Source organism: Dermatophagoides pteronyssinus, unplaced genomic scaffold (genome assembly GCF_027571235.1).
Source record: "Dermatophagoides pteronyssinus isolate colony J.1.1.1.1 unplaced genomic scaffold, Derpt_VIB-CSIC_2022.12 sq0004, whole genome shotgun sequence".
Classification (NCBI taxonomy): domain Eukaryota; kingdom Metazoa; phylum Arthropoda; class Arachnida; order Sarcoptiformes; family Pyroglyphidae; genus Dermatophagoides; species Dermatophagoides pteronyssinus.
In genome coordinates, this window is record NW_027461528.1 from 350,463 (window position 1) to 368,660 (window position 18,198).

The window sequence follows — 18,198 nt, forward strand, 5'->3', positions numbered from 1 at the left end:
TGTTTTTGCTGTTTGTTTGTTTGCTGTTGTTGAAAGTCTATTGGGAATTATCTGGATTGTGATTTGATCCAATTATTAACCAGAATAGGAATTCTTGGATCAAATTCTTCAATTCGAAAGAAAGAAGAAGGAGGAAAAATTCCTTTAAATTTTCGGCAAACAATTTCACCAAAAAATTTTTGGTTTTCCGAACAACCAAAAATAAAAATTCAATGATCAAATAATTGTGGGGGGAAAAAGGAAAAAAATTGATTTGATATTTCTATTTTTTTTGTGGTGGTGGGGGGGAAAACAATACTTATAACCAATCAAATCAATTGAATGCGCGCAAACAAACCAAAAATCGGTTTATTTATGATGATGATGAGGCGGATCTAAAGAGGGAGAGAGAGAGAAATGCGGCGTCGTTGTATTGTATTATTATTGGCCACAAACATGGTGATGAACCCGGCATTCTCTCTCTCTCTCTCTCTCTCTGGCAATGAGAATGATTGCTGAGGATTCATATTTTTTCGGAAGTAAAATCCACACACACACATATTACATACATATTACACGAGAATTGATGAAATGACGTGCGCGGCTTTTTTTTTAATCATCACTGTTTAAAATGTTAATTACAATCAACGTCGGCGTCAAAATTTATTATTATCATCATTGCAATATGGTTATATACAGCCATATGCCATGAGAATATAGAGGTGGCGACGGCGACGATGGTATATTGCTGTCGTCGGCGTCATCATGGTTGCTGTCGTCGTATATCATTGGTTGGTTATAAAATCCGAGATTATATAAATAGCCTCATCAGAAGACATTCACTGTCATTTTTTACTGGTTAAAAAATTTGTATCCCGGTTACTTTTCTTTTTTGTGTGTGTGAAATGTTTGTTGCGACTATTTTAACGTTTTTGTAATAAAAAAAAGTTACCCAAATTTAAATTTTTTCTGTCAAAATTGTTTCCCAAAAATTATGATTGATCAAAGTATCAAAGGTGATGAACAACAACAACAACAACAACAATCGAACGATCAACAACAACAACAACAACAAATTATCCGATCAAACAATCAATATCAACAGTGTTTGATAAGTAAAGATTTTTCACCAACAACAACAACAATGAAAATGTCACCATCAACGAACTTTTCTAGAATTTTATCATCATTATTAAATGGTCATTCAAAACGTATTTTATCATTTCAAAATGATTTCATTATGAAATCATTCAGTAACCATAATTCTTTAAATTATCCTCATCATCATCATCAAGCGAAACATCCAAATTATCATCAAAATCACCAATTTCAATCATTGCATCATTCACATTCGCATCATCATCACTATTGCCATAATTCATCATCATCGAAAAAATTATCCAAAATCCTTATGGCCATTATAATGACCATAATATATGATTTATATTTCATTTCATCATTATCATCTACAACATCTACATCATCATTATCATTATCATTTGCATCATCCGCATCAATATTCGGAGGTGTACACGCTACACCAATATTTTCAAATGATCCATCAACGTTATCATCATCATCATTATCGTCGTCGACGTTACAGTCCAAAATGATTGTCAACAACAACAACAACAATGATAATAATCCCAATCAACTGATGAATTGGATTAGATTTTTAAATTATCGTTTACCGATCATATTGAAAACATCATTTTCAAACAACAACATTGATAATAATGTTGTTGTTGATGATGATAGTGGTAATAATAATGATGATGATTTGGATGTTGATTTTGATGGCCTAAATAATTATAAAGAAAAACCAATAAACATATTGTCGACGACTACGATAAAAAAATTACCATTATCAACAGAAGTAGTGGAAAAAAATGAAAAATTTATTCATAAAATGATCAATAATGAAGAAAAATCAAACTGGTAAGTTTTTTTTTGTAGATTCTTTTTTGGTGAAACAAAAAAGCAAAACAAATGCAAATTTAGGTCACAATCCCAACATGTATTCTGTTTGTTTAAGTGTGCCAAGATATCGCACTGAGATCGATTTGATTCGATTGATTTAATCCGATAAAAGCAATAACATAGAGAGAGAGAGAGAGAGAGAGAAAGTGATGATCATTTTAAGTAAAAAAAATTGTATCGGAAATTGGCTATCATCATTATTATCATTATCAACCGATTTCACTAAACTAAAAATAGCAAAGAATTTTTTGTTTTGTTTTTGTTTTTGTTTACATTAAAACAAAACAAAACAAAAAACAAAATCAAAATCATCATTATCAATTGTAATTCGATGCCCAAGTAATATGATCATCATATTCTTTGCTTTGCTTTTTGATTTCAATTTTGACAACCACCAACCAAGAGATTATTCCTCATTTCATTTCATTGTTGTTGTTGCTTCATTTTTGAATTTGACAAAAATTGATTTTTTTTTGGTCATCGATACAGATAAGATAGGAAAATTGCTACTCGAACTATAGTGAAAGTGAATGAAAGATATAAAATGTGAATGAATTTTAATTGAAAGAAATCAATGTACGATTATGAAACGAAATGAAATGATGTTTGTGTGATTAGCCAAGTGCGTATTTGAAATCTCTAAAAACCAAGAAGCAAGAAAAGTAGCAAAAAAAAACGGAAACATTATGACAAGTTCAATCGATTTTCAGTGTTGGGCTAACCAATATTCAATCGATTTGATTCAAGTATCACTTTTCATTGTTTATAAAAAGGATTTTTTGTTTGACATTTTGATTTGCTCATGTTGTTGTTGATGAAAATACCCTTGTGTTTTGATTTGATAAATAACACTTGATTTTCTCATTGGTTTTGAACAGGCAGAAGAAAATTGATGAAAATGTCAACGACGATATTAATGACAATAACATTAATGAACGTAAAAAACGTAGCGGTATTGCTGATCAACGTTTAGCTGAATTATTAGAATTAGCTAGAATGGATATGATACGTAAATTAGTACGTGATAATAATCAAATCAAACATCATTCATCAATGATTGATGATGATGATATTGCCTATGGTCTTATTGATCCACATATTATGTAAGTTTTTTTTGTTTGTTTTTTGCTGTTTTCCATAATCCTTTGAATCCTAATCATTTCTTCCTCTTCTTTCTTCAATTTCTCTTCAAATTCATTCATCCAGTGGTCGAAGACGATAAAAATCAAAAGAGTTTGATCAACCTAACCGTGGGGTTTTTTTCAACATCATCATCGTCATCATCATCAAATGATCAACAGCAACAGCAACAACATTTTGGAGAGTTTTTTGTTTTCACCAAAAAAATTCAAAAAAAAAAATCCAATTTCCAAACATCATCCATTCATTCACACACACACACATGCACCAAATCAAACAAGAACAGCCATTCCTTTTTTTTCAAATATCATCAAAATTGTCACCTTTGATAAAAAAAAAAAAAATTACAACCAGTATCACCGAGAGGAGGGAGGTGGAAGGGGGAGGGAGGAGAACAACACGCAAACCCACACACACACACACAACGAACAATTCTAGTCACAACCACCACCACTTTTATTCAATTTTTTGTTTTTTGTTTTTTTGATTGGTTTTGTTCATCCATCAAATTGATTGATTGATTGATTGATGAAACAAAGTTACCTGGATAACATTGTCAAAACAGTATTAGATATGATGCAATATTGATATGTTTGTTTTTTTTCAAAATAATAAAAATTAATTTAATTAATTTAATTAAATTTTTAAAATTTTGAAAAATTTTCTTCCGGTTTTTCAAGAAAGTTTTTTTTTTGTCTACCCAAATGGAAATTACTTTTCATTGTTTTTTTTAGGTGATTAGTATTGGTTAATTTGATTACTGATGATGATCATCATTATCGATGTTTGGAACTTGGACACAGGTAAATTTTTGTTGTTGTTGTTGTTCTCAAATTATCATTATCATTTCCGAAATTCATTCAACAACAACAACAACAACAAACTTGGATTGGACAAAGTTTTTTTTTCTTTGAAAATAGCCATTTTTTTCCCCTTGTTTTTTTCCCTTGTTTTTGGCCGGTCGGGGATAAATAAAGTTTTCTGTTTTGCAATGAAAATGGATCAATTCTCGATTTGTTTCGAAAATGGCTTCGAAAAAAAGTTGGAATTGAAACATTCGTTGATAGAAATTCAAATAGCTTTTTTTTTGTAGAAAAAAAATTCCGATTGCCCTAATTATTCCTGAAATGTGATGAATAAAAAGATTTTCTACTTTCGTTCGATAATCATAAATATGGATAAGATTTCATTTCGTTTCGTTTTTTTTTGTTTTTGGTTCCACATTTCGAAATAAAATAGAAAAAAAAACCTTGACATGAATGAATTTCTGGAAAGATTGCCAATGATGAACGCCATCTATTGGCAAAAAACGTCGACTAAATTCCGAAAAAAAATCATTTATCGTTCGTTTGGCGCCAAACACACTTAACCTGGACAGATCTTGATGTTTGATTGATTGAAAAAATGTTACCGAACAACAACAACAACAACACTGTCCCGAAGCTCAGTTCAAGCTTGTTTCTTTTTTTCATCAGCATCAACAGTTTTGATGAATGGCTAATTTTTCTTTTTAAAAAATAAATTTTTTTAATCAGAAAATTTTTTTACAAAAAAGTTGATCTAATTATCATTTTCTGAGGAAAATTAGCCCTACAAATCCTGACAGTAAACATTGATTTGCCATAGGGAAATTGACCAAAAAAAAAATGTTTGAAAATGAATTGCCCGAATCGTTTTTCCAGTCGAAACAAACAAAAAAGTATCACCATTTCTTTTTTGCACGCATAGATAATGATCGATACAATCGATTGATTGATTGATTGATCGGAAAAAAATCGAAAAAAAATCAACTGATTAACTCACCTGATATAGAAATTAAATTAATTATCAGCTAATCCAACCAACCAACCAGCCAATTATTAAAAGATTTTAAAATAACTGGAAGCTTCTGTTTTCAGACGAAAAAACCGAAAATCGAAAAATCAAAAATCGAAAAATCAAAAAAAATCAAAAACCACCACCGTTATATTTAAATGAATCAATCGAGCATGTAAATGACGACGATGACGATGACGACAACGTGTGAATTATCAACTTTTTCCGTTCATCGATTGATTGATTGATTGATTTGCAAGAAAAAAAGTTGATTTAATTTTCATTCATCTAACGACAGTTATCTTCTTCCTGTATTTTTTTTCTCCCCCCGTTTTTCATAGACTAATTTTAGCTAAAAAAAATACTACCGGTATTTTATAAAAAACAATGTCAAAACATTTAAATTTTTTTTCTTTTCTTTTTTTTTTTGTTAATTGTCTTTATCATCACCTAGATAATTCAATTTACCCCGGTTATCGATCGATTATGTTGAACGATAATAATTGCTATGATCATCAGCGGCAGACAGAATGAATTATGATTGTGGTTCATTCGCGGGGGGGGGGAAGGTGAACAACAACAAAAAGCAACGGTACATTTCCTTTTCCTCATTTCGGTGGGGTGGTGGTGGGTGGAAAACATCATTTCCGGCTAGTTATTCATTTTTTCAGTGGTAACGTTATTTATGAACCTGGACAGGTAAATTTAATTGACTTTTCATTTTTCTCTTCTTTTCTTTCATTTTATTTACCTGTGTTGCTGCTAATTGATATTTTCATTTTTTTGATCCTGGAACTATTTTTCTTTTGGATCAATCAATTTAAATTGATGGGATAATTATATCGATAGTATCGATAATCGAGTATCGATTTTTTTTCTGATCAGATCAATCGGTCACGTAATTTCCAGTTGATAATGTACATTATGTCATATGATATCCTGATGTTTTTTTTTCTATTCATATCGATATATCCGATCAATTATCGATCGTTTATAAATGAAAAAAAAACCCATTATAAATAATTGTGGTACATTACAACGACAACAGCAGCAACAACAACAAAAGTGATAATCGTCGTCATCATTATCGTTGTCATTTAAAATAAATCCTCAAATCCGCAACCGGGTTAATTAATTTTAAAAAAATGTCCATTTTTGGTCAGAAAATAATTTGTATATCCGATTATCGATCAATGATATGATTTGATGATAATAACACTGGTTAGGCAATCCGCTAATCAAAGCCTAAAGGTTGTATTAATGATCGATTTTTTTTTCAAAATTTTTTTTCAGTTTTTCAAATGAATCGAATCGAATGACAAGTAAACCGAAAATAAAAAATATTCAAATCAAATTCACAAAGTACATGTTTGGTTGAAAGAAATAAAGGGTGTTCATATATTCATCGAATACTCATCACCTACGGTTATTATCAGCATCTTTTCGGTTGTTGTTGTTGTTGTTGTTGTTGATTATCATGATTAGCAAATGACAACAACAACCTGGTGATTAGCAAAAAAAATCAGATCAAATGATAATCATGAATGAATGAATGAATCCATCATACATTCATTAATTTGATTCAGATTTGAATTTTCTTCATAAATGAAGACAAACAACAACAACAAGAAGAAGAAGAAGACGAAAAACTTTGATGATAATGATGGTTTTCATTGTTCAGGTGGATTAATTGGATCCAAAAAAAATTTCAAAAAAGTGCTGAAATGAAATGTCTGAATCGGGTGGGGGAAAGAAAAGACAATAGCCTTGAGCCAGAAGAGAGAATCACCACAAAAAAAACTGAACCACTTTTTTTTCTTGATGATTTTCAGATAACCGAATCGATCTTGATCGATACATCGAAAACAAAATTGGACATTTTTTTTTTTTTGACGAAAATCATTTTGTTTTCACACGATCTGAGTGAAAATAGCAAAATATGATTTTTTGTTTTTCTGTTAAACTTTCGACCTTCTTTTTTTTTCTTGACCAATGATCATCAATGAGCATCAAAGAAAAGAAAAGTGAAGAGAAAATGATGATGATGATGAAAGTGATGATAATAATTCGAATCGAATTCGATCCAGCCACTCATGATTGAGCGACAATTTGAGTTAATATAGCCATCTTAATCATCACGATTGAAATCATGGCAAATGATGATGGCATAGTTTTCTTTTTGAATCTTTTGTTCTTTTTTTTCTTCAAAAATAAGAAAAAATCCATTGTTTTTTTTTGATGATCCTAATGGGCGTCGGTTGTTCTTTGATTACAAACGAAAATTTAAAGAGATAACCCTTTTGGGCAAGCAAATGAAATGAAAATATATTCATTGATGCGGAAATTATCATATGGTAAATCAGCTTTTTTGTGTGTGTGTGTGTGTGTGTGTGTGGACCAAAAGACTCAAAAACAAAAAGAAATATTCCTTAACTTTTCTATAGGATTTTTTAAGATCAAAAAAAACATTAACACTTTCGCTACCGCGGAGGTTTGGAAAAACACATTGAACCAAAGCAAATGAATATAGCGAAAGTGTTAATTTGTGTGAGATTTATTCGATTCCCTGATGATAATCGAATACAACATCAAGAACAAAATTTACCTTGAAACAAACAACTGATTTTATCAATTATTTAAGACAACGAAATCAAGTCCAAACTTGACTTTGTTTGATTGTTTGGTTGTTAGTTCGATTGATATGTTTGATGAAAAACAAAAACCTTTTAATTCAGTTTGATCAGTTACGGATATTATTCATTTATGATATTAATAATTATCTTGTAAAAATCACCACCAACAACAACAACAAATCAACAACAGCAGATTTATCTCAAATGATAAACAACAACAACTTGTTATTGGATTGATGAAAATGCTTGACCGAAAAAAAAATTGAACAAAAATCTAGATCGTTCCAAGTTTATTGGGGGAAAAAAAAGAAAAAAAAACATTCGTGATTTTCAAACATTAAACATACACACACTATAGTTGATAGTCAATAGTCATGCAATGTCAAAATGATCCAGTTTTTGTTTGTTGTTGTTGTTTGTTTGTTTGTTTCTGATAAATGTTGTCCACAATCATGCCAACAACAACAACTTATCTACGATATGACGACCCAATGAAATTTATCTTTGAAAACTTGATTAGAATTTGCTGTTCGGTTCGGTTTTGGCTGAAATTGGATTTGCCATTCATCAAATTATGGTCATTATTGGAATTCAAGGTTTCATTTTTTTTTCTTCAAGTAATGATATCGACAAGGAAGTGATGATGATGATGATGATAATGGTAATGGTAAATAATTATTATCATTATCTCGACGATAATTGTTTTGATAATTTTTTTTAATTTTTTGATTTATTGAATTTACAACAATATTGATATGACCTGTATAATCGATATTATCGATGTTTTTAACAATCGATACTATCGATAATATTTGGTCAAAACGTTCGAAATTCGAAATTCGAATGATGGTCGGATGAATTATCCTGGTTTTGAATGAATGAATGAAAATCCATCCATGAAAGTTATTGTCATTGTGGATTGATTTTTTTTTATTTGGCCACGATTAGCTTGAAGCATTAGCCTTGTTTTGTTTTGTTTGTGTTGTTTATCGTTATCGTCATCGATGGAGGAAAAAAACAACATTTTTTTTCTTTTTTGATTATTAAATGATTTTGATCTACTTTGATTTTGAAAAAAATGAAAACAATTTTTCCGCTTGTCGGTCGGTCGATCGATTGATCGATTTGATCGGTTTTTTTTAATTTTCATTAATTACAATTAATAAATTGTCGTTATCGTCATTTTCTTTGCATCACATCAGTTCACAAACACACAGGTAAGTCATGTCTCTTTCCATAAAGATTTTTGATCTTCATTTCTGCAGAAAAAAGAAGAAAAAGAAACTTGAATGAATGAATAATCAAATGGCTCTCTCACCTGAATTAATTTCAAAATTTGACAATATTTTTTTTAGGCAAGTAGAAAATGATAACTTGAATTCATCCAGTTTTTTTTTGATTTGTTGATTTGGTTTCTCTTCAATCAGTTTTCCCTTTTTTTTTCAATTTGCACCTTGATTTTTTTGTTTTTTCGCGCTCTCAAAAAATCCAATCCAGTCCAGGTATATAAAAAGCTTGATGGATGTTTTCTTTTTTCGTTCGTTCGTGTGTATGTTGTGTGTGTGTGTCAGTGTGTGTTTTCTTACTTGGTTTTTTTTAAATTTGAATTTGAATTTGACCGGATCAACCGACAATAACATTGTGAACATCAAGTGTTGAAAAATCAGTGCAAAGAAAATGAATTGATTGTTTTTCTTGGGATCTTTTATCAACAACAACAACGAAAAATTATCATCATCCGACATTGGTAAGTTTTTTTTTTTTTGGTGATTCGAATGAGCTATTTAAGTCGAAACGGGCAATTTTTGCGGTTGAAATAGAATTATCAATTTACGAACAAAAAAAAAAGTTTTGATTTTTTTTAACAACAAAAATTGTGATGAAACTTTCAACAAAAAGAAGTTTCATCATGAAAATTTTGTTGTTGTTCCAAATTTGATTGAGAATTTGGAATGATGATGTTGTTGTTGATTTCGTTTGAAACTATGTTAATGATCTTTGTGTACTTACTTTCTTTACTTTTTCTCGTTATGAAATTCACATAGATTCGAATCATTTGCAAATTTGCAATCAAGTGATTACACATTATTGTTTGGATGAATAAATTTGTTGTTACCGAAAAAAAAGAAGAAGAAATGCTGATGAAATTTAACTGAAACAAATTTCCAAAAACCTTGATCTTATTATTCAATCATTTTCGTAATATAATTTTTTGTTCACTCTTCACTCTTTTTTTTTGTGGTCCAAATTAATTTACAATCATGGTAAATATCTTTTCTTTACATTTTTCTAATGATTTCAAATGACATTTTATTTATGTAAAATTCAAGGCTTCCAAACAGATGATCATCATTTTGATGTTTATTACGTTGATATTTTTCAATGTTTCCAATGCTGTTAATAATAATGGTGAAACATCCACTATTTCATCATCATCGACAACAACAACAACAGCAAGAAATGATGAACAACAAAATGATCAGATAGCCAGTCCATCAGATCAAGTAGATGAAACAAGTACTGATAAAAGCAGCTCATCATCATCGTCTTCGGCAACTAAACCACAACAACGAACTGGATCGGTTGAATCATCGAACAGTGTTACATCATCACCATCTAATTCACAAAGATTATTACAGCTTTTACAATCAACTGAACCAGGTAGATTTATACCTTTGTCAAATCAAGAAATTGGTGATGGACATGTAACAATGATTGGTTATACAACACCTATTGTACGTGTTGGTGAACCAATACCAATTGAACAATATTTACGTGAACAACGGCAATTTCATGAACAACATCAACAACAACAACCAATATTACAACAAGGAGAAATTTCCAGAATTTTAGAACGTTTAAATCAAAAATTTTATTCAAATAATAATAATAATCCAGTAACTGAATCATCATTAGCTAGTTCAGCACAAGAATCTACTGATATTCCACTTCGATTATTATTAACACCAAATCCATCATTAATGCAACAACAATCACATCAACGACAACAATTTATTGATTCACAAGGAACATTGTTTACATTGAATGATTTAAATCAAATTGTACCATCTTCATCATCACATTCATTTCAACAACAACAACAATCAGTCTCAAGACAAGATCAACAAGCTATCAACAATGCAAAATTATTAAATATACCGAATAGTAATTCATTGATGGTTGATCAAATTAATTCTGAATTTCAAAGTGGTATACCGGATTTTTGTAAGTTATTATTTTTGAAAACAAACAATGTAATTTTGATCTTTGCTTTAATTTTAGTGCTTAGAGGAGCTGCTCAATTGGATACAATTGTTCCACGTGAACAACAAGTCGCAACTTCGAGCGGATCACAACAACAACAACAGTTATCATTACAATTGCAACAACATCCGGCTGAACAACAACAACAACAACAATTTGTTCGACCATTAGATAAACCACGTCCATTCGTTGTTATGAAACCTGGTTTCCGTAATAATCAAAAATTATTACATCAAATTCAGATTGAACATCAACAATTACAACAACAACAACCATCATCGCAAACTTTGCAACAACAACATCAACCACAAACAGCTGCTGCAATTTCATCATCATCATCATCACCAGCATCACAATCAACATCTGAATTGGAAAATCCATTTTTGCGATTTAATCAATTGATTAGCGGACAACATTTGTTACGTGCACCACACGCCAGTCATAGTCAGATTCAAGCTCAACAACAGCCTCATGTTAATACGATATCTGGTTCAACACCGGCATTGTTTCAACATTTTTCTGCTCAATTACCCTTTGGACAGCCAGCTTTTCGTCCAATTCAAGCGGTTAGTCGTTTAACAAATGGTATTCATTCACCACAGCAGCAGCAACAACAACAACAACATTTTGGTCAAGCACATTCATCTTTTATACGAACACAGCCAACACAACAAGGACATGTATCAGGTTTATCATCACAATTAACAACTGCTAATGGTTTTATTCCATCACATCAATTACAACATTCGGTATCAAAAGAATCGTCCGCAATATCACAACAACAACAACCATCAATATCATCACAATTTTTTACAAATAATAATATTGTATCACCACAATCAATTACTCAACCATTTCATATTGCTAAAAAACAAACAGTACAAGTAGAAACAGTTGAAGGACCACCATCATCAAATATTGATACAAAAGCTGAATTACAGAATCAAATTAAACATATATTAGCATCATCACCAAATCTTTCAGAAGATTCACGTGCTAGACATCGTGAAGCTATATTTAAAGCAGTTCATTCATTAATTGAACCAACAACATCATCAGATTCATCATCATCATCAGCCAATCAACATAATCAAATTCAATCAACCGATTCGACATCATCGAATCTAATCGATACGGCTAATCGTTTTAACAGTTTTGAACCATTTAATCCAAAATCAATGTTATTTAATTTTCCAAATTCACAACAAGCACAACGATCTAATTTGATTAGTCGTCCAACACCATCTACATTGGCCTTATCATCATTATCATCTGGACAGCATCAACAACAAGCTAATATTGTTGGTATTCGGCCATCAACAACAACACCCGTTCAAATGAATCAATTTCAATTATCACCACTTGTACAACAATCGGGTAAATTACCATTCAATTTACTTTCACGATTTCCATCATTATTGCCTGGATTTCAATCATCAAATCATGGATTACTTTCATCACCAGCCGATACTAGTAAACAACAACCACAAGATCAATCATCAAATGATCATCGAATTCAGAATCAAATTCAAACATTTTTGCAACAACATGATCCACAACGATTACAATTGACGCAATCAACATCATCATCATTACAGCAACCGCAACAATCTCAAGAATTTACCAGTGGTTCATTTATGATTAATCAACCAATGTTTGGTCAGCCACAAACTCAACCGCAATCGAGTAACAATGCTAATCAACAATTTCAACAAAATATGGCCAAAATTCGTCTTGCACCAGGACTTATGTTAAGTTCGGATGATTCAACTGGATCTGGATCATCGGATGGTCAACAACGTCAAGTTCATACACAAGAAGGTGGTATTGTTATTACACGTGGTAAACCGATTCTAATGCCACCAGAAGCAAATAGAATTTCAGTAGTTAATCAACCTGATGATGATAATAATAATAATAATAATAATGTACGATTCCATGCAAATAGTTTACAAGCACAGGCTAGCCAACAACCGCATCATCATCATCATCATTACAATCAACATCATCATCATCATCATAATCATCATCCAAATCATAATCGATTACAAACATTTCAATCGGAATCCAGTATGATAACACCGAAAACAAATAGTCGTGAATTTTCTGAATGGTGGAAAGAACGTGCCGTAGCACCATCCGATATTGCACCAATGACAATGTTAACTCAATTACCAGCTTAAACAACAGAACATTTTTGTGGTTATAATTCATTATCATCATCATTATACTGGACTATAATGAAAAAAAACAAAGGGACATTCTTTTAGTGAACATCATTTAGATTTTTTTTCTATTATCTCTTTCTCTATCTCTCTCTTTCTTACTTTCTTTCTTTCTTTTACTCTTACTCTTTAACTCTTTCTTTCATTCCATTAATCATTGATTTAATGATTTTTAAAAAAATCCAAAATAAAGTTGTGTATAATTATAATTATATCATGTACAAATCATGTATGTGTTTATAGCCAACAGCTAAAAAAGAAAAACATCCTTACAAGTTAGTTTATTTTCGAGTTTTCAATTTAATTGAAAGTTTTAAATGAGGTCATCTTCAAAATGTAGTGTGTGACTAGTGTTTAATATAAATAAAAGTTAATATCCAAAACATCGAGGGAAAAAAAATTAAAGATCAATGTTTCATTAAATTGATAATGAGAAGTGGAAATAATAAACAAAATAAATAAATAAAGATGTCGAAATAGATGACTAAAAATAATTTTGTTTATCGGATAAGTGTGTGTTATTTTAGTCTCGTCTTTTTTTCGGGCCTGTGAAACTGCGGTTATTCTTAATTTATAAATATACAAAAAAAAAATATCATTCAATGTGTTTGGAATTCTGGTTTGGATGCATGAAAAAATAAAATGAATCACGAAGAAAGAAAAAAAAATCTGTTGATTTGTTTCATAAAATATCAAGGAAGACGAGAATTGTTGTTGTTTGGTTTTCATTTCGATCATATTTTTTGGCCTTGTGTGTCTGTGTTGATGGACATTAATCATCTCAGGTAAAATTAAATTTGTTAACAATATCAACAACCGACATTGAATCATTGATTAGATTGTGTTGTTGTTTTTGTTTGTCAAAATTATCACCAATGGCAGTAAATGAATGATTATGATGATTATTATCTTCTTTTGATGATTTTAATTCATCATCATCATCTGATAATAAAACATTATCACATTTAGTTGGTTCAATATAATTTCCAATCAATTTCCAATCAGGATAATGTATAAATAGGAAAATATCCGAATTTGGTTGTTCTGAAAAAAACAAAACAAAAAAAATTGAAAATATTATTCTCTGCAAGTTCAAAAAGAAAAATTGTACAAACTTCTTTTACGAATATAATCGGTACCAAAATTCAAACGAAATAAATGATTATTACGTTTCACTATTAATTGATTGATATTTTCAAAACGAATTTGTTCACCATCAATCATAATATAATGTTCATTTTTTAATTTTTGATGAAAAATTAATGGTGTACGAAATACTTTTGGTAGATCAGTAATTTGATGATGATAATTATTTGTTGAACGTAATTTTTTTGTTGGTGGTGGATAAACAACATTCGGATCATGAATAAATGTACGATCATCAATAATACCATCGAATAATGAATAATCGGATTCATATTTAAGTACCTGTAGAGTAGCCCAAATGAAATGAAAATCTTTAATAATCAAATGAAAATTACAAAATACCTTTTTATAATGTTCATTCAATATGGTACCAAAACGAAATGATTTATATTTTACATTGATTGTTAATTCTAATGGTCGTTTATCATTAACAATATTAATCAATGAATGTGGTGTATAATCATAATTATAACGTCTATATCTTGAATAATCAAATATACGAAATAGATCGGCTTTTGTACACGGGAATCCAATAGTTGCATAAATTTTTTCTGATTGTTTATCATCATCATTATCAACAGTATTTTGTTGTTCAGGAACATATAACAATGAAACTATAAACGGATCATTTGCCATTTGATTATAATCAATAAGATTATCATTAAATCGTGTTTTATTTGATAAAATTTGTAAAAATTTTATCCTTTCTTCCGGGTGTATGGCTAAATATTTACAAATATCATGCTTGATATTCATATGATCAAATAGTTTATCTGTGATCTCTATATGAGAAAAAGAGAATGGAAAAATTATTTTTTTAAGAAAATTCAAAAATTCATTTACCAATTTCAATTACAATTTCGATAATTTCTTGATATTGTAAAAATTCTTTTTCAAATTCAATTTCAATTCCATCATTCGGTATATGAACATAATCGGCCAAAATATTTTTATAATTTGAATTTAAAAAACGACATGCTTCAACACCAGTTTTGATTCTTGTTATAAACGATGCTGTAATCATATTAACACTATCCGGATAATGATTACCATTACTATCTAATGCATTTCGACAATGAGGCAGTTGTTCCAATTCCATTGATGTAAATGTTGATATCATCAATGAAAATGAACTTTGTAAATTATTATACATTTTTATATTCATATCAAATGTTTTGAATTGATAAATTTCATTTTTTAAAATTGAATGATCAAATATTCCTTTACGTAGATCATATATAATCGATGAATTGAAATATAGTATAAGTATCTGGCCAAGGGGTTAAATAAAAAAATTAGAATTTAAATCTGGTTTTTCAAGAAATGATGAAAATTTACTTACATTTTCCGAATAATTATCAATCAATGACCATGATCCACATGGATCAAGATAATAAGTTTCAAAAACTAGATGCATTAAACGATGATATGTATGTGTTGGATGTGTTGATGATAAATGATATTTTAAATGATTATTATTTTTTGTATTATTATTATTATTATTGTATAATAAATCATTTAATGGATTATTTAGCAGACAAATCTGTATGGATGTTAAATGCCATTTAATTGACATTGTTATTTGTAAATTTTCACGGCTATTATCCGTCCATACGAATGAACATATCCATGGTCGTTCAAAATTGGCAACTAAATTATCATCATTCGAATGAATACTAAAAAAATTCGAACCATAATGAAATGTAGACCATTCTTGAGCAATTTTTTCAGTCTTATTTTCATTATCGATAACTAAAAAATCAATCAATAAAATTAATGATTTTTGGATTCGAATTTTCGAAAAGATAAACTTACTTAGTTTAATTTTGGTCATACATTGTGATATTGATGCATCATCATCATTATTATTATTGATTGACATTCGTCTTCGTCCTCTTGAAATACGAAATGTATTTTGTCGTCCATGAAATGCAACCAGAAGATTTTGTTGTTGATATTCGGTTAATGTTTTATAATTATCGATAGTTAAACTATAACGATAATAATCTTCAATTTGTTGCATTTTGTCAAACAAACAAAAAACCGAAATTCGAATCCCAGTGAACAGTGAACAAACTTCAAACAATCAATTCGAATTTGTCATCGGAAAACGAATGCTAAACATGAAAAACATGAAAAAAATGAATAAATTTCTAATAATTAAAAATTGAATTAACAATTAAAAATAATAATATAAAAACAGTACCCAAATTCGAATTTGTTTGTTTGATAAACATAGTTTAGTTTAGCCGGAGATCATATGATTTGTATCATCGTTATTATCTCATTGGATGAGTAAAAAAAAATTTCCAAATAAAGAGAGAAGTATAAAATTATCTTTTAAAACTGATGATGATCCAAAATATAAAATAAATAAAATGCTTTTATTTAAAACAAAGAATCAAGATTTTTTTGTTTTGAATAGAATAAAATTTTTTTGTTTGTTGAGCAATTTGAATCACATGCTTGTTGCATTCGATTGGTTGCTCAATATTCGGTTCGCTATATATCGATACAATCGATTATTTATTTATAAACATTTTTTATCATTTAATTTCGATAGAATCGATTCTTTATCATTTTTTTTTAATTATCAGTTCAAATAATCAAGGTTCCGTTATATATCCTATATTCTTTTTTTCCCTCTAATTAGAATCACATTGGTGAATGTGTGAATGACCACTGTTCACTGTGTGTGTGTGTTTTATACAGGTATTTTTTTCAAACAACAGGTAAAATAGGTTCATTGGACCAATTTTTTTGTTTGATGATCATTTTTTCGTGAATTTGTATTGTTATGTTTGAAAAATATTGACCAAACAGTAGCCATAGTGAAACAAAATAATAATTGTAGAAGACGGTATAAGGGAGAAGGAAAAATTTTCACATGAAAATTTAGAACAAATTTTACGAAATCAAAAAAAAATAAAATCGTGCAACAACAGCAGCAATACGATACGCGGTCATTTCACGTGTGCGTTGGTGGTTGTAATTTTGGTCCGTTTTTTTCTTCTTTTTTTTTGGTATGTCAGACAAATCAATGTGAGAAAATTTTGAACGTGTTTTTCTTCGTTCGTTCGTTCGTTCGAAATGAAATCCAAATTCAATTCAATTGATAATGATGATCGTGTGTTATCGGGTGAGGGGGTCAGTCAATGGAATGATATAAACACACCTGCTTCAGTTACTGTTACTGTTGTTGTTGTTGTTTACGAGGCCAAAGCTACCCAGGACCCAGATAATAATAACTGCATCATCATCATCATTATATGTCAAAGGTCTTGACACACACAGGGGTCAATCATTAATCTAGTTTGGATCGGTTTTCTTTTCGTTTCGTTTCGTTTTGTTTGTTCGATATATTTGTTGTCGTCGTCGTTAGAAAAATGAAAAAATTTTCAGTGGGAAATTTTTTTTTTTCAATGCCAATTTGTGGGTGTACGAAACTTTGGATCGATTTTGGAACTTTGTTTGGAAAGTAAAAAAAAAGTAAAATATTTTATTATTATTATTTTGATTGTTCGAGCAAAAAAAAAGAACCGAACTTACCCTTTCTTTTTTTTTTCGAATTGGATTTTTTCGATTATTGTTGTTTGAAAATGAAAATTTCATGAGAACGAAATTCCAGAACAAACAAAAAAAAAATTCACCGAAAAAATGTTTAAAAATTTGATAAAATTCAAAATTTTTTAGCAAAAAAAATTTGATTCGTTCGATTTTTCGAACGAATCAAAAAAAATTCGAATTATAACTTTTGAATCCGAGCTTCGACCACTGGATGGCGTTGCATGATTCGAATTCGAATTCGAATCAAAAAAAAAAAAATTCGAATCTTTGGCCTTCGAATTCGTTCGATTTGAGATTTTCAAGTTTAACCGAAAAAATATCCGACAATAATAATAACCGAAACAACCGAAAATATCAAATTTTTTTTGTTTATTTATCGGGTAAGCTAATAAAGTATGATAGATAAATATTTTTTTTTTTTTTTTTTGTTGATCAAATATTTACTTGTA

General features: G+C 29.6%; 3 protein-coding genes and 1 long non-coding RNA gene across 5 annotated transcripts; 2 read left to right on the forward strand and 2 right to left on the reverse strand.

Moving 5' to 3' along the window:
- The first annotated feature begins 655 nt into the window (after positions 1-655).
- LOC113790273 (uncharacterized) lies at positions 656-3,764 on the forward strand. Of its 2 annotated transcripts, XM_027339917.2 has the most exons (3): positions 722-1,917; positions 2,838-3,062; positions 3,166-3,764. In XM_027339917.2, exons 1-3 carry the CDS (start codon positions 974-976, stop codon positions 3,179-3,181), a joined length of 1,185 nt encoding a protein of 394 aa, XP_027195718.2. In that variant the 5' UTR covers positions 722-973; the 3' UTR covers positions 3,182-3,764. The 2 variants fall into 2 exon arrangements, with proteins under 2 accessions (XP_027195719.2, XP_027195718.2); XM_027339918.2 differs by lacking the exon at positions 3,166-3,764 and having other exon boundaries at positions 656-1,917; positions 2,838-3,066.
- Positions 3,765-7,822: 4,058 nt separating this feature from the next.
- LOC142644957 (uncharacterized) lies at positions 7,823-9,002 on the reverse strand. The gene is made up of 2 exons (XR_012846169.1): positions 8,866-9,002; positions 7,823-8,806 (listed from the first exon to the last, which is right to left on the reverse strand). It is a non-coding gene; the product is annotated as an uncharacterized LOC142644957 (long non-coding RNA).
- A 159-nt stretch (positions 9,003-9,161) lies between these two features.
- Positions 9,162-13,245, forward strand: LOC113790269 (uncharacterized). The gene is made up of 4 exons (XM_027339910.2): positions 9,162-9,294; positions 9,593-9,811; positions 9,878-10,772; positions 10,830-13,245. The coding sequence occupies exons 2-4, from the start codon at positions 9,809-9,811 to the stop codon at positions 12,992-12,994; spliced, it is 3,063 nt and encodes a 1,020-aa protein (XP_027195711.1). The 5' UTR covers positions 9,162-9,294; positions 9,593-9,808; the 3' UTR covers positions 12,995-13,245.
- Positions 13,246-13,298: 53 nt separating this feature from the next.
- On the reverse strand, positions 13,299-17,743 carry LOC113790270 (uncharacterized). Its single transcript, XM_075819828.1, has 8 exons — positions 17,732-17,743; positions 16,389-17,647; positions 15,998-16,299; positions 15,525-15,934; positions 15,026-15,452; positions 14,525-14,964; positions 14,152-14,464; positions 13,299-14,080 (listed from the first exon to the last, which is right to left on the reverse strand). Exons 3-8 carry the CDS (start codon positions 16,203-16,205, stop codon positions 13,818-13,820), a joined length of 2,061 nt encoding a protein of 686 aa, XP_075675943.1. The 5' UTR covers positions 16,206-16,299; positions 16,389-17,647; positions 17,732-17,743; the 3' UTR covers positions 13,299-13,817.
- Between the last annotated feature and the right edge of the window lie 455 nt (positions 17,744-18,198).

Excerpts from the sequence above, each read along its gene's own strand:
- LOC113790273 (XM_027339917.2), top strand. The coding sequence starts at position 974 with ATGATTGATCAAAGTATCAAAGGTGATGAACAACAACAACAACAACAA. Across the intron at positions 1,918-2,837 it reads AATGAAGAAAAATCAAACTG|GCAGAAGAAAATTGATGAAA; the intron begins GTAAGTTTTTTT and ends GGTTTTGAACAG.
- LOC113790270 (XM_075819828.1), bottom strand. The coding sequence starts at position 16,205 with ATGCAACAAATTGAAGATTATTATCGTTATAGTTTAACTATCGATAAT. Across the intron at positions 15,453-15,524 it reads TTGATAATTATTCGGAAAAT|ATACTTATACTATATTTCAA; the intron begins GTAAGTAAATTT and ends CCCCTTGGCCAG. Across the intron at positions 14,465-14,524 it reads TGAATGAACATTATAAAAAG|GTACTTAAATATGAATCCGA; the intron begins GTATTTTGTAAT and ends GCTACTCTACAG.
- LOC113790269 (XM_027339910.2), top strand. Across the intron at positions 10,773-10,829 it reads AAGTGGTATACCGGATTTTT|TGCTTAGAGGAGCTGCTCAA; the intron begins GTAAGTTATTAT and ends CTTTAATTTTAG.